Source organism: Pipistrellus hanaki, assembly GCF_964339955.1.
Source record: "Pipistrellus hanaki genome assembly, chromosome: 9".
Lineage (NCBI taxonomy): Eukaryota > Metazoa > Chordata > Mammalia > Chiroptera > Vespertilionidae > Pipistrellus > Pipistrellus hanaki.
Window position 1 is genome coordinate 17711276 of NC_140511.1, and position 13483 is coordinate 17724758.

The window sequence follows — 13483 nt, forward strand, 5'->3', positions numbered from 1 at the left end:
CAAATCGGGTTAAAGTGAATGTATTCAACAAGCGTGGAGTTACAGTTTTCTTCCCTCCAACTGCAGGTATTTTGCGGAAAGGGACACCACAGCAGCTCAGCAGGTCCTCTCTGACTCTCTTCATCCAAAATGCAGGTAAGTTTTGAAAAGGAGGATTAGGCTTTCCAGATGAGGTGGAGTTAACTTCATCTCCTGCATGGGTCTGTTGATGAGCTTCTCGGGAGTCACACCCTGAAAGTGAGGCTTGAAGCTCTTTCAGACAAACCCTTCTGACACATTCTGAATAGACAGTTAACACTTCAGGCACTGGTTTGCATTGGCTCTACATGCAAACGATTGCTAAATTGGCTGGCATGAGGTAGAGTCCTTAATTACTATAAAGTTTTGCCTTGCAAATACTATGGAATGACTTGTGCTTTAAAGTTTATTTGCACATTTACATATTACTCTAAATGGTTGGCTTAGGGTTTTCTCTGCATGTTGTTTTTGTTGATGTTAAATGGAAAACATAAGCCTGAAACATGCTGTTCTTTGTGAACTAAATGGCTATAACCTACAAAAAATCTTCAGGCACTTATGGGATTGAGGATGTAAAATGGGCCCATTAGAGGAAGGTATGTATTTAAAGGGACTGGTGTAATCACTGGTCCCAGGAAGACAGGGGTGGTAGGCACAGAAGGAGAAAGTGGAGTCTGGAAGGAAAAGTTCAGAGACAAGGTGTATGATGGGGGACTGAAGGGGAGGATGAAAGTCATGAAGTCAGGGACTAACTGAAAAGTCTGGAATTGCTGAGGCTTTAAAATAAATTATAGGTTCTAAATTATTTGTCCTTTTGTTTACCTTTCTAATTTTTTTCTTTACCTGGTTACATGAAGGGATATCACTAAGGAGGACATAAGGTATTTTTTCTTTGCTTTGTGTTTTGTTGCCTTTATTTTCTTTTTGAATAAATATAGGCAAAATTTTTAAAGAAATATAAGATCATGAAATCTTTCAAAAAGCTAGCATTTTCTATCTTTTAATTTAAGATGGTGTATTGTATTTTGGCTTTGTTTTAAGGAGAGGAAAAAACAGGTTAAACCAACCTGATAGGTGATGTCAAAAACCCTTTCTACACCATGGCTCTCCCTGCATGGAGCAGCATTTTGAACGCTTCACCTAAAGACTGACTACCTCTCCACACACGCTCTGACCCACCCTCTCCCAGAGGTGGCCGTTCCATGTGGGAGTTCTTCGCACAGAGCAAATTTCTTCTCCTAATAATGCATTTCTCACTTCATTATTGTAGATAGTAGTTATGTATGCTTTAGTCACTCTCATTATAAGGAGTTCTGCTCTTTTGCGATTATGGTTTTGTATCACTTTTTCTCCTCAGCATGGCAAGTTTCTTGTTAGTGCTCATGTTTTCTAACTAAACCCTATGTTTTATCCCAACATTCTCAAAATTCAGAAACAGATTTCGGGTCCCCCTCCCCAAAGTGCTATTATACTTATTCTAGCTTCTGTTAGCGAGGGCTCCTTTAATTATACTACACTTCTCAAATTTATATTTGTAATCTTCCATAAGATTAAATTATTATTTTCTTTTTATCTTTTCTTTACGTTGGGAAACCACTAATGTCACTCAGCTCCTTCTTGCTATATTACATGGCTAAAATAGAGCTGTGTTGATTGTTTACCTACACTGCGTGAATTGCCTATTTCTGAGATGCAGAGGCTCTGAGCTCCCTCCAATTAAAATTGACTTAGTCTGTGTGCAATGTCAGGTGGTGTTCCATCAGCCAGAGGACACGAATCCTCCAGGATCCTTGGGAAGAGACAATAAGCTTAAAATAACTTTTGATTAACCATTGCAGGGGGGTTAATTTTGTCTGTCAGCCATTCTCAGAGAAAGGCTTTATAGTTTACCTCCCAGGTCAGCATCCGAGAGGAAGTATTTGAGGGTTTGTGTGATTAAGAAGACGCTAGCATGTGCCCATGTGTGTGCACGCACAGGGCATGGAGATAAAACTACAATGCTTTGTCCCTCCAGCTACAGTTCAAATATGGATCACTTCAAATTGCTGGTAAATTTTACTGGATACAAGTCAGAATGTTTTGAAAATGTTACTGTCCTTCACTGATGTCTGAAAAAAAGTATATAGGATGTCCCCCCAAAATGTATACACACACTTTGAATAATTATAAAGGCAGTGTTTATTAAAATACATTTTATTTTCAAAATTGAGCTATCAGCTGTTAAAGTGTGCATATATTTTTGAGACACCCTGTACATTAACTAATGTGATAGCAACATGGGTTCTGTCAGGCCCTAAATATTTCAGGTGTTCAGCCTATAGATACTCAGAGAAACTCCTGTCTATCCTTCAGCAAGCATTATACGCCACTCCTTGTGGGAACATCCATCCATCAAATCCCGTAGTAACTTGAGGATTAAAGTAGATTTAAGTTTAAAGGAGAATTTTGACTGTTAGGTTTTGTTTGTTTGTGGGGGAAGATGTGTGGGTGTGCCAGTGTGTGTGTGTGTGTGTGTGTGTGTGTGTGTGTGTGTGTATGTGTGTGAGAGAGAGAGAGAGAGACAGAGACAGAGACAGAGAGACAGAGAGACAGAGAGAGTGTGTGTTTCCTGAAGAGAAGGATTCATTCTTTTGGGGTCAGGATATCCTACAGGTAATCAAATGAGTGGAGGTTGTTTGGGCTTCTCTTATATTTTCAATGCAGATAGAAACTTAATAAATATGGGGAAAAATAAATAAAAATAAATAAATATGGAAAGACTGTGTATTTACAAAGATTTGTAGAAGAGAAAATAGGTACTTATAAATTCACTTATATAAAGTTTCATAAATTTCACCCATGCCCTAACTGGTTTGGCTCAGTGGATAGAATGTTGGCCTGCAGATGGAAAAGTCCAGGTTTCATTCTGTCAAAGGCACATGCCTGGGTTGTGGCTCGATCCCCAGTAGGGGGCATGCAGGAGGCAGCCAATCAATGCTTCTCTCGCATCATTGATGTATCTATCTCTCTCTCCCTCTCCCTTCCTCTTTGAACTCAATAAAAATATATTTAAAAAATTTTTACACACAACCATTTTATTTGTTTATGAATCTTTTAAGATAAAAGTTTCCTTAATGCCTCTTTGGCTTATTGGTTGCTTTGTTGGTGGGCAGTGACACTTTAAAAAGAGATGACATTTATTTTCACATGAATTAAAGATAGTACTTTTGATTATAGGCAGTCATTTACAAGGTAGAAAGTACATATAGATAAATATAAACTTTGCATTGTGTTCTTGTGCTGTGTGTATTACATGTGTGTCTTTTAATGTAGTGTTTGCCGTGTACTGCATAAACTCTATCCTGCTTGGAAGCTAAATGTTTATAAATCTAGTTTTAAAATTGTATTTAGTTCCAGTGCTAACCATGTTTTAGTATAAAAAACACTGAATGAAGGTCCCATTAACGATGAAGAATGGATGTGGTTCCTGCCTACAAGACGTTAGCAATACGGAGGGGGTGAGGATTGGGGGTGCACAAGTACACACAGTAATGGAATGCAAGGCGGTATTTTCAGAATGCTTCTATCATGCGACCCTTCCTTCAAACAGCCTTGCTCAGAACCTCAAATTATAAAATGGATTAAAAGTGGAATTGCTATGGCTATATTGTCCTCGCTTAACCAGAGGAAATGCCATAGCACTTGTTGAGACAGATTTTTAAAAACCTATGTAGTATTCCTCCCTCCTTCTCTTCCTTCCTTCCTTCCTTCCTTCCTTCCTTCCTTCCTTCCTTCCTTCCTTCCTTCCTTCCTTCCTTCCTTCCTTCCTTTTTTTCTTCACCTTCCTTCCTTCCTCTTCTTCACTAAGTCTATTTATTTATCAACAAATATTTATTTGGCATCTGCTGTGTGTCAGACATCACAAACAAGGCTGAGTAGGATAAATGCCACGAGATAAAAGCAAACATGAGGAATCATGAGAGTGAGGTGGCACCTAGCTAGAGGAGAGGGTTCGTGGGAGAAATGTTGTTTGCTAATTAATGATAGTACAAAAGAGTATCATAGTGTTTGGCCTTTAGAGCTATCTTCCAAAGCTGAACTAAAGTGAACAGAGGAGAGGTGGCATGGCTTTACATAATTCCATTTCTGAGTTCCAAATCAATTGTATTGTGGCTTTTTAATTGACAACATTTTTGTGGTTTGTGTTTGATAACTGAATTTTAGACATCTGTGTAACAGTTTACACATGAATATAAAGGGAACAAGTACCGATTAAGATTAAATGCTATTCATTTATTCATTCATTCAGCAAATTCAGCAAAGCAGAATGGGAGCAAAAAAGGATGGACAAAGCAATTGGGTGAGTTGTTGGATTTCTGAACCAGAACAAAAATGTCTGAGGAGCACTGTCAAAGATGGCAAGGATGAAAATCTGCTTGTCCTGATGGACATATATAATCCAGTTGAATTTTTTAAAGGATAGTTTATTTTTTTGGATATATTTGTATTTGTATTATTATATAATACTACCTTGCCTGTCACCAACTGCAAAGTTTAGAAACTATATACAAATCATTTCAGAAATCATTCATAATTGTACTTGATAGTTTTCTTTTAAGGATTTCTATCAAGTATAGGCATTTAGATAAAATTTTACTTTAGAAGTTTTTTTATAATGCCCATTTCATATAAAAATATTTTGAACAGCAACCTTCTTTTTTTAAATGTACTGGATATACACTGAGTGGCCAGATTATTATGATCTCTGGACACAGTGTGCTTCTCTTGAGTACCTCATTTATTTGATATCAAAGATACTATAAATCATGCACCTGATCAGTTTTCCCCTTTGCATTGGCTGATAGAAAGCTCAGAGCAAATAGGTGGTTGATCTCCAGCAAAAGTCTAGAATGCTTTTGGTACAAATTTGAGATACAGATACACTGAGTGGCCAGATTATTATGCGTTCAGAGATCATAACAATCTGGCCACACAGTATATATTGCCAGATAGGATTTAATAACTGTTTTACTTAATTTTTTATAGACAGGTAGAAAGGGGACTAGAAAATATACCCTGAGCATTAAAATATTTATATTTTTTTCTTATTTTAAAAGTAATATAGATTTATTATGGATAATTTAGAAAATACAGGAAAGTAAACAAAAGGACCACCCCAATATTATTACTTTAACATACCCATATTAATATTTTGTGACATTTCACCCTAGCCTGCTTTCTGTACACATTTGTGCATAGATATATAATAAAACTGGCCTTTTTCAATACATAATGTTTTATGTTCTGCTTAGATAATCTTTTAGTGTCTGAATATATGTTATATGAGATTACCATAATTTACTTCACCAATTACCTTTTTAGAATATTTGCATAGTTTCTACATCTTTCCCATTATACTAGTAAATAATACCATAATGAATATCTTTGCATGTGAAGCTTTGTCAATTTTCTATTTTTTTTTCCTCTCATATATTTGGAATTGGAGTTACCAGACAAAGCATTCTCTTAGTCTACATTATTGAAATTTTCTGATTAATCAAAAAATTCAGGGTTTTGATAAGGTGAAGAGGGAAGGAAAGCCTGCTGTTCTGATAATTTACTAATCAGGTTATCATATCTTTAAATCTTATTTCCATATGTGACACGCATTGCCTTGTGGTTTGCACCTTACAGCTACTCCTTTGCAATCGTGGGCATCAATATAACTGATCTGGCATATAATCTACTGGTGAGCGGAGCCCTAAAAACCCATTTCTACAACATCGCACCGGAAGCTCCAACATTGTCTCACTTCCAACAAACATTCTGTAAGTGTCCGTTGCTTCATTATCATGGTAGATTTCTATACAATGCTCTAGACAAGGATCGAAGCTGAGTTGTCTTTGTGATTTAGCTGCTTTGATGAGTTTGAAATTTTTTGTCCTCTTTCCCAGCCGGTGCATAATACCCAATATATCTGTTTTTGTCAGATTTAAAGACTTCATGGAGGTCTCTCTCTCTCCCATTGGTCCAGCATGACATAGCACATAAGAGCTCAGGCTCTGAGGACTACCTGAGTTGACTCCCAAATCAATGGAAGTCAACTAACCTCTCTAAGCCTTAGTTATCTCATCTATAAAAATAAGTCATTTCCTTACAGAGCTGCTATAAAGGTAAACTTATTAACTAGCTCCATAGTGCTAATGAACATTAGAAAGAGGAAGTGTTGGTTTACATGGGTTTACATACTGATCTAGATCTCCCCAGTGAAATAGCCCAGCCATATCACTCTATAGTCATGCTCACAGTCACCAAGCCCTACCTATGTGCTCAGAGCTTCCAATCAGCTTTTAGTCCAACTAGCTTTTTATTTAGTCAAAAATATTCACAGACAGCCAAGGGTTGTCAAATGTCTGTGTGTGGCGGTTAAACACATATCCTCAAATTTTTGACACTCCTCCCACTAAGAAGTAAGGGAGAGGGGAAAGGGGTTGTCCCTCTCGTTCCTTGAAACTTGGTCTGACTGACGGGATGAATTGAGTATAGCAGAATTCTACCGAGACTAGATCAGAAAAGGCTTTTGCCTAGCTCTCTGGGACTGAACTGCCTTTGGAGAGATGACCCAGAGGAAGGGATCTGATTCCTCCTGTTGTGAGGAAATCCAGGATACCTGGAGCAGCCGTATAGATGGTCTGACTGACAGCTACAGATGAGGTCCTAGCTGATATCCAGCATCTACCACCAAACAGTGAATAAAGATGTCTCAAAATTATTCCTGCCACCAGTAGTTAAGTCACCCCCAACCTTCAGGTCTTCCCAGTTGAGACTTCAAGCATTGTAGAGCCATCCCTCTTATGCCCTTTATGAATTCCTAACTCGGTGAATTTATGAGTATATTTAAATGGTTGTTTTAAGCCACTGGATTTTGACTTAGTTTCTTATTAAGCAGCACTTGATAACAAGAACAGTAAGTAAGCCTTAAGCATGAGAGTGAAAAACAAGCAGAAATAAAGCCACTAGAAGGAAATGGAAACTATACATGGGAAGAAAACTTCAAAAATCTGTTTCATTAATATCCCCAACGAGATAAGAGAAGAAATTACAACTATGAAACAACAAGGTGGTATAGAGAGAACATTTTGAGAACAAAAGAATGCTCTTAGGAATTAAAAATAGCATAGCAGAAATGAAATAGCCAGGAAAGATTAGAAAATAAAGCTGAAAACTCTCACAGAAAATAGAACAGTACACGTAAAAAATAAACTAAATAGAGGATCATTCTAAGAAGTCTTATAACTGAATAATAGGAGTGCCAGAAATAGAACAGTGACACTAGAGGAAGGGAATCATAGAAATAAATCAAGAAAAATTTTCAGAGCTAAAGGATGAGTTTTCATATTTAAACTAATAAGCACTAGCATAATAGATTAATTAAAATAGATTCACACCAAGATCCCTGTCATTGTGAAATCATTTTACAACTGGAAAGAGATGATTCTAAATCTCCAAAGCTATTATATAAAGAATTAAGAATCAAGATGCAATTGGACTTCTCAACAGCAACATGTATTCTAGAAGACAATGGAATAAATAATGTCTTCAAAGTTTAAGAGACTATTTTTTTATTCTTTATTGTTTAAAATATTACATGTGTCTCCTTTTTTCCCCATTGACCTCTCCCCAGTCATTCCTACCCTCCCCAGCACATGCCCTCACCCCTCTAGTGTCTGTTTCCATGGGTTATGCTTATATGTGTGGATACAAGTCCTTTGGTTTATCTCTCACCAACCACCAACCACTACCTTCCTGAGGTTGGATGGTCTGTTCGATGCTTCTGTGTCTCTGGATCTATTTTAGTTCATCAGTTTATGTTCATTATATTCTGAAAATGAGTGAGATCATGTGATATTTATCTTTCTCTGACTGGCTTATTTCCCTTAACATAATGCTCTCCAGGTCTATCCATGCTGTTGCAAATGGTTCCTTCTTTTTTACAGCAGCACAGTATTCCATTGTGTAAATGTACCACCATTTTTTAATCCACTCATCTGCTGATGGGCACTGAGGTTGTTTTCAAATCTTAGCTATTGTAAATTGTGCTGCTATGAACATAGGGGCGCATATATTCTTTCTGATTGTTGTTTCTGGTTTCTTGAGATACTCCTAGAAGTGGAATTACTGGGTCAAATGTCAGTTCCATTTTTTTTTTTTTTTTTAAGAAACTCCATACTGTTTTCCACAGTTGCTACACCAGTCTGTATTCCCACCAGCAGACCATGAGGTTCCTTTTTCTCCATGTCTTTGCCAGCACTTGTCATTTGTTGATTGGTTGATAATAGCCATTCTATCAAGCCATTTTATGAAGACAGGCGTGAGATATTATCTCATTGTCGTTTTAGTTTGCATCTCTCAGATGATTACTGACTTTGAGCATGTTTTCATATGTCTCTTGGCCTCTTGTTTGTCCTCTTTTGAATAGGTCTTTTTAGGTCATTTGTCCATTTTTTGATTGGATTCTTTATCTTCCTTTTTTGAAGTTGTATGAGTTCCCTATAAATTTTGGAGATTAAACCCTTATTGGAGATACATTTGCAAATATGTTCTCCCATATAGTGGGATCTCTTGTTGTTTTGTTGATGGTTTCTTTTGCTGTGCAGAAGCTTTTTATTTTTATATAGTCCTATTTGTTTATTTTCTCCTTAGTTTCCATTGTCCTAGGAGCTGTATCAGTAAAGCTATGACATATGTCTAACATTTTGCTGCCTATGGATTCTTCTAAGATTTTATATGGCCCTAACCAGTTTGGCTCAGTGGATAGAGCGTCGGCCTGCAGACTGAAAGGTCTCAGGTTCAATTCCGGTCAAGGGCATGTACCTTAGTTGTGGGCACATCCCCGGTGGAGGGTGTGCAAGAGGCAGCTGATCAATGTTTCTCTCTCATCAATGTTTCTAACTGTCTATATCTCTCCCTTCCTTTCTGTAAAAAAAAATCAAAAAAATATATTTTTTAAGAAGATTTTTTTATGGTTCCCATCTTACGTTTCAGTCCTTTATCCATTTTGAGTTTATTTTTGTGAATGATCTAAGTTGGTGGTCTAGTTTCATTTTTTTGCATGTATCTGCCCAATTATTTTTAAAACTTAAGGGAATATGATTTCCAAGTTAGAATTCTATGTCCAGTCTGACTTACCAATTAAGTATGGGAGTATAATAAAGACATACTTTTAATGCAGGGTCTTAAACATTGTACCTCCTGTAACTTTATCAGGAAGCTTCTAAAAAGATATGCTCCTACAAAATAACAGTGTAAAAATGAATTAGGTCCAGAAAGCATGAAGTCTAGCGTAGAAGAAAAGTGAAGAGAATTTTTAGGATGACGGTGAAGAGAAAGCACAACATGATATCTATGCAATAGTCTGTGAATAATAAATCCAGATCTTAGCAGGTCAGAAGTCTCTGGGAGAGACTCTTTGAAAAATATGAAATTAATGGAATATATACCAATTTTGAATACATTTAAAAAAACACCACTGGCATACTTAGGAAATGGGTTAGGGTTAAATTAAGTAAATTGAAACTAAGCAAATAAACAAAGAGGAAACATTAATACCAGGTAAGAAATGTGATAATGTGTGGTTGGAATGGGTGAAAAGGAGCTAATACTTCATCATATATATAGGGAAGTTTTTAAAAATCAAGCAACAAGTATGTTATTTAGAGCTATGGATGTCAAAAATCACAAGAATCAGCTGAAAGAGTTGAGATGTTGCTTTAGGAACTAGGACATGAAGTGCTGCAGGTTGCTTTTAGTAACAAGACTTCTTAAACTGTGTTCAGTGTGATTTAGATAAAAAGTACACAACAAATTTTTAAATACATACACTCTGTGACATTTTAATGGAAAATGGAAGTCTTCAAATATGTGATTACAGCTCCTATTTTGACAACTAGATGGTTATACACCTGTAACAGCTCTGACCATTTCCAACAAATATTATTGAAGTTTCACTACTGATCAGGTGCTGACAGAGGAGTACAGATATCTAAATAAATAATTAAAGCATGGTTGGAAGGATTTTGTGATTGAAGAAGTGAAAATGCTGTTTTTAAAAAACTTAAAGGCTGGCTGACAGCTCACTCAGTGTGGGACTCAGGGAAAGCTTCCCAATGCAAATGCCACTTCTTGTGAGACTGAAGGATGAGTGGCATGTGGCTGGGTGGTTCAGCCAGCGGGAGTGGCACAGGCAAAGGCTACAAGGCAAGAGAGCATGTTAGATTCAAGGACTAGAGAATAATGTTTGGGAGGGGTGTGACCAAACATGACATTGGTAAGAGCAGGGATGGAGGGCACATATATTAAAGAGCACATATATTTTAAGCCATTACAAGAGCATAAAGTGTATGTAAGTAATGCCCCTTGCTACGTTTCCTTACCCCTTGTATTTGCCCTGTTCTATGTTTACCATGCTCTTTAGGGAAGCAGCTTTCAGAGGAAGTCAATTGAGTTTGGTTTTGGTATGCCAGGGATGAGTTCTTTTGGAAAATCCCCATGGAGCTACATAGCGGGCATTCTAGTGCAAAGCTCTGGAACTCTGAAGAATTACAAGGGCGGGTGTGAGATTCATCGGCACTGAGGAGAAAATCAGAGCCTCGCAGTGGGGGAACTCTTACAGGAGAGAATCAGAATTAGAATCAGAGCCATTGACATTGAAGGACAAAAGTGGCATTTTTTTGTTTGTTTGTTTTCTTCACTGCCTGATTCCTCAGCACAGAGCCTGCTGCAGAGTAGGTACTCAGTAAAATGTGATGGATGGATGGATGGATGGATGGATGGATGGATGGATGGATGGATGGATGGGAGGCTAAAATGTTGGATGATGTCCTTTGTGGGAGAAGGGGATTCTAATTTCCCTAGAAAAATTTATCCTTGGGCTGAATTGATATGCTTCCAAGAGAACCCTAGCCCAAGTGAGTACGCATGCACTAGGACAGTGGTCAGCAAACTCATTAGTCAAATATATTAGTCCATAGAGCCAAATATCAACAGTACAATGATTGAAATTTCTTTTGAGAGCCGAAAACCTGCTTCTGCGCATGGGCCATGAAGTTTCAATCGCACTGTACGTGCGCTCCAGAATGTGGTATTTTGTGGAAGAGTCACACTCAAGGGGCCAAAGAGCCTCGTGTGGCTCAGGAGCCGCGGTTTGCTGACTACTGCACTAGGACTCCTTTCCCAAGGCCATCACCAGGCTTTAGGAAGAGCAGCGGTTGGGGTGTAAGCAGACCTTTCTAGAGGAAGAAAGCAGTGCCCTGAATTCATCGTTCCTCCATTGGACATGACCAGTTCTGCCCGTTTCCTCTGTGATATTCTTGCAATTACCTGTGTCCTTGCATATGTCTCTGCTGTCTACTAACTACTTGCAGTGAAACAAAACCAAGACACATTCAAGCACCAACAGATAGGCTGCAGGCTTGGACTGGAAAGCCAAATTAGTATTCAGAACCGGTTTCATCTAAGCGAAAGAATGTGAGAATATGACAGCTTTATCGGTCCTCGGTGGGCACTGCACTGCCAACATACATTCTACTAACACTGCATTCAGTCTAAAGTCCCACTGAACACACAGCTCCACTGAGATGAAGTAAGGTTCCTGTAATGAGCAGAAGGAAAGCGTAATGGCCAGAAGAGGAAAAAGAATTATATTTTCTTTGACCTTCAAAAGAAGGAAGTGTCCAGTAGGAATAAGAACCAGTGGGAGAGAGAATACCAATGAAATGTCTTTAATTCCTCATGGATTATTTTAATGCATAATGCTGGAAATCTGATTCTATATATGAAACAGCTTAGGTGTCTTTATTTGAGCTCAGAGGCCAAGTCAGGAAAATTAAGTGGGTGCTTTATATAGCAAGGAATGGAGAAATTATATATTATCAGAGATTTCACTTAGAACCATAAAATTTTTAATATTTAGCAAGAAGCCAAAGGAACTTGAAGAGAGGGTGTTTTCTATTCCAGTGGTTCTCAAACATTAGTGACATGAATGAGACTCCTCTTACTGAACTGTGATGTCTGATTGAATCTGGGAGGGTCTGCATCTTTAGAGGGAACTACTCTTCTTGGGATGCTTTAAGAGTTTTCCCAGCCCCTGAGATGGACGAAATATTGAATTGTTTTGGTTAAATAAGATACTGAGATTAGAGGAAACAAGTTGTGCACTGAAACAACCAGCATAACGGGTAGTCTCTAAGTCATGCATGTGAGAAATGGTGAGGAAAAATAGGATGCTTAGCCCAGGAGAGAGAGAAGCTCAGGGCAAAAAGGGCACTTCATGTACTTGAAAAGGAAAAGTATTGAATTTGTTTCAAGAAACACAGGGCAACATAGTTTGGCTTGGTGAAAGGAAGAACCATTTAAGAATCAGGTTCTTAGAATACTACTTGGCCGTAAAAAATAAAATAAAATAAAATAAAATAAAATAAAATAAAATAAAATAAAATAAAATAAAATAAAATAAGGAAATGTTACCCTTTGTGACACCATGGATGGCCTGGAGTGCTTTAGGCTAAGTGAAATAAGCCAGTCAGAGAAAGACAAGTACCATATTCTTTCATTCATATGTGGAACTAAATAAACTAACAAACAAAATAGAAACAGACTCATAGATACAGAGAACAGACTGAACAGGAGGGTTAGGGAGCTGAGTGGAAAAGGTAAGGGATTAACAAAACAAACAAACAAACAAAATAAAACAAAAAAAACCCTCATAGATGCAGACAACAGGATGGTGATTACCAGAGGGAAAAGGGAGTGGAGGAGGTGGCAGCAGGTAAAGGGTGGATAAATGGTGGTAGAAGGAGACTTGACTTGGGGTGGTGAACACACAATAAAATATACAGATAATGTTTTATAGAATTGTACACCTGAAACCTGTATGATTTTATTAACCAATGTCCCCCAATAAAATCAATAATATATAAGGAAAAATGGTTCTATCCTCAGGGTCTCTGTTTGGGTCCCACAGAGAGGGATAATATACCTAGATGGAACTGGTAGCTTTCAAATCACTCCACTCTCATTTGAACTCTTTTTCTGAAAATAAATTCCTTGTATCTATTGGGGTTGGGGGGGGGGGGGGAGAAACAAATCCATGGAACAGGCTCATGTCAGTGTGGCCACCAGAAGAGTTCACCACTGGATGATGCCTCCATGAATCCAAGCATCAAGGAGCAGAGATGGTTGGGGTGGCTCCTAGGGTCACTGATAACGCTGATCTGGGGCTTCTTATTTGGATGAGGGCTGGTGTGTGTCCCCATCAGGGATGTTCATGTTAACTTGTGTTAACACAAATTAACTAGCATGTTAATGTGTGAGGATGGCCCAAAGACAGTCCAATTCCAAAAGTCAACCCCCCCCCCAAAAGGCAATATAAATCCTCTTTCTCCTTAGTATCCTTCCTCCCATAGTTATAGAGCACATGTGTCAAACA

At 37.9% G+C, this 13483-nt stretch overlaps 1 protein-coding gene across 2 annotated transcripts in view; it reads left to right on the plus strand.

The window, feature by feature from the left end:
* ELMOD1 (ELMO domain containing 1) overlaps positions 1–13483 on the plus strand; it is a 68634-nt gene that overhangs the window by 51959 nt on the left and 3192 nt on the right. For both annotated transcript variants that reach the window (XM_084895159.1, XM_084895160.1), the window contains exons 8-10: positions 67–135; positions 4307–4357; positions 5692–5825. In XM_084895159.1, the coding sequence (XP_084751285.1) occupies positions 67–135; positions 4307–4357; positions 5692–5825 (254 nt within the window). The remainder of the gene's footprint in view (positions 1–66; positions 136–4306; positions 4358–5691; positions 5826–13483) is intronic.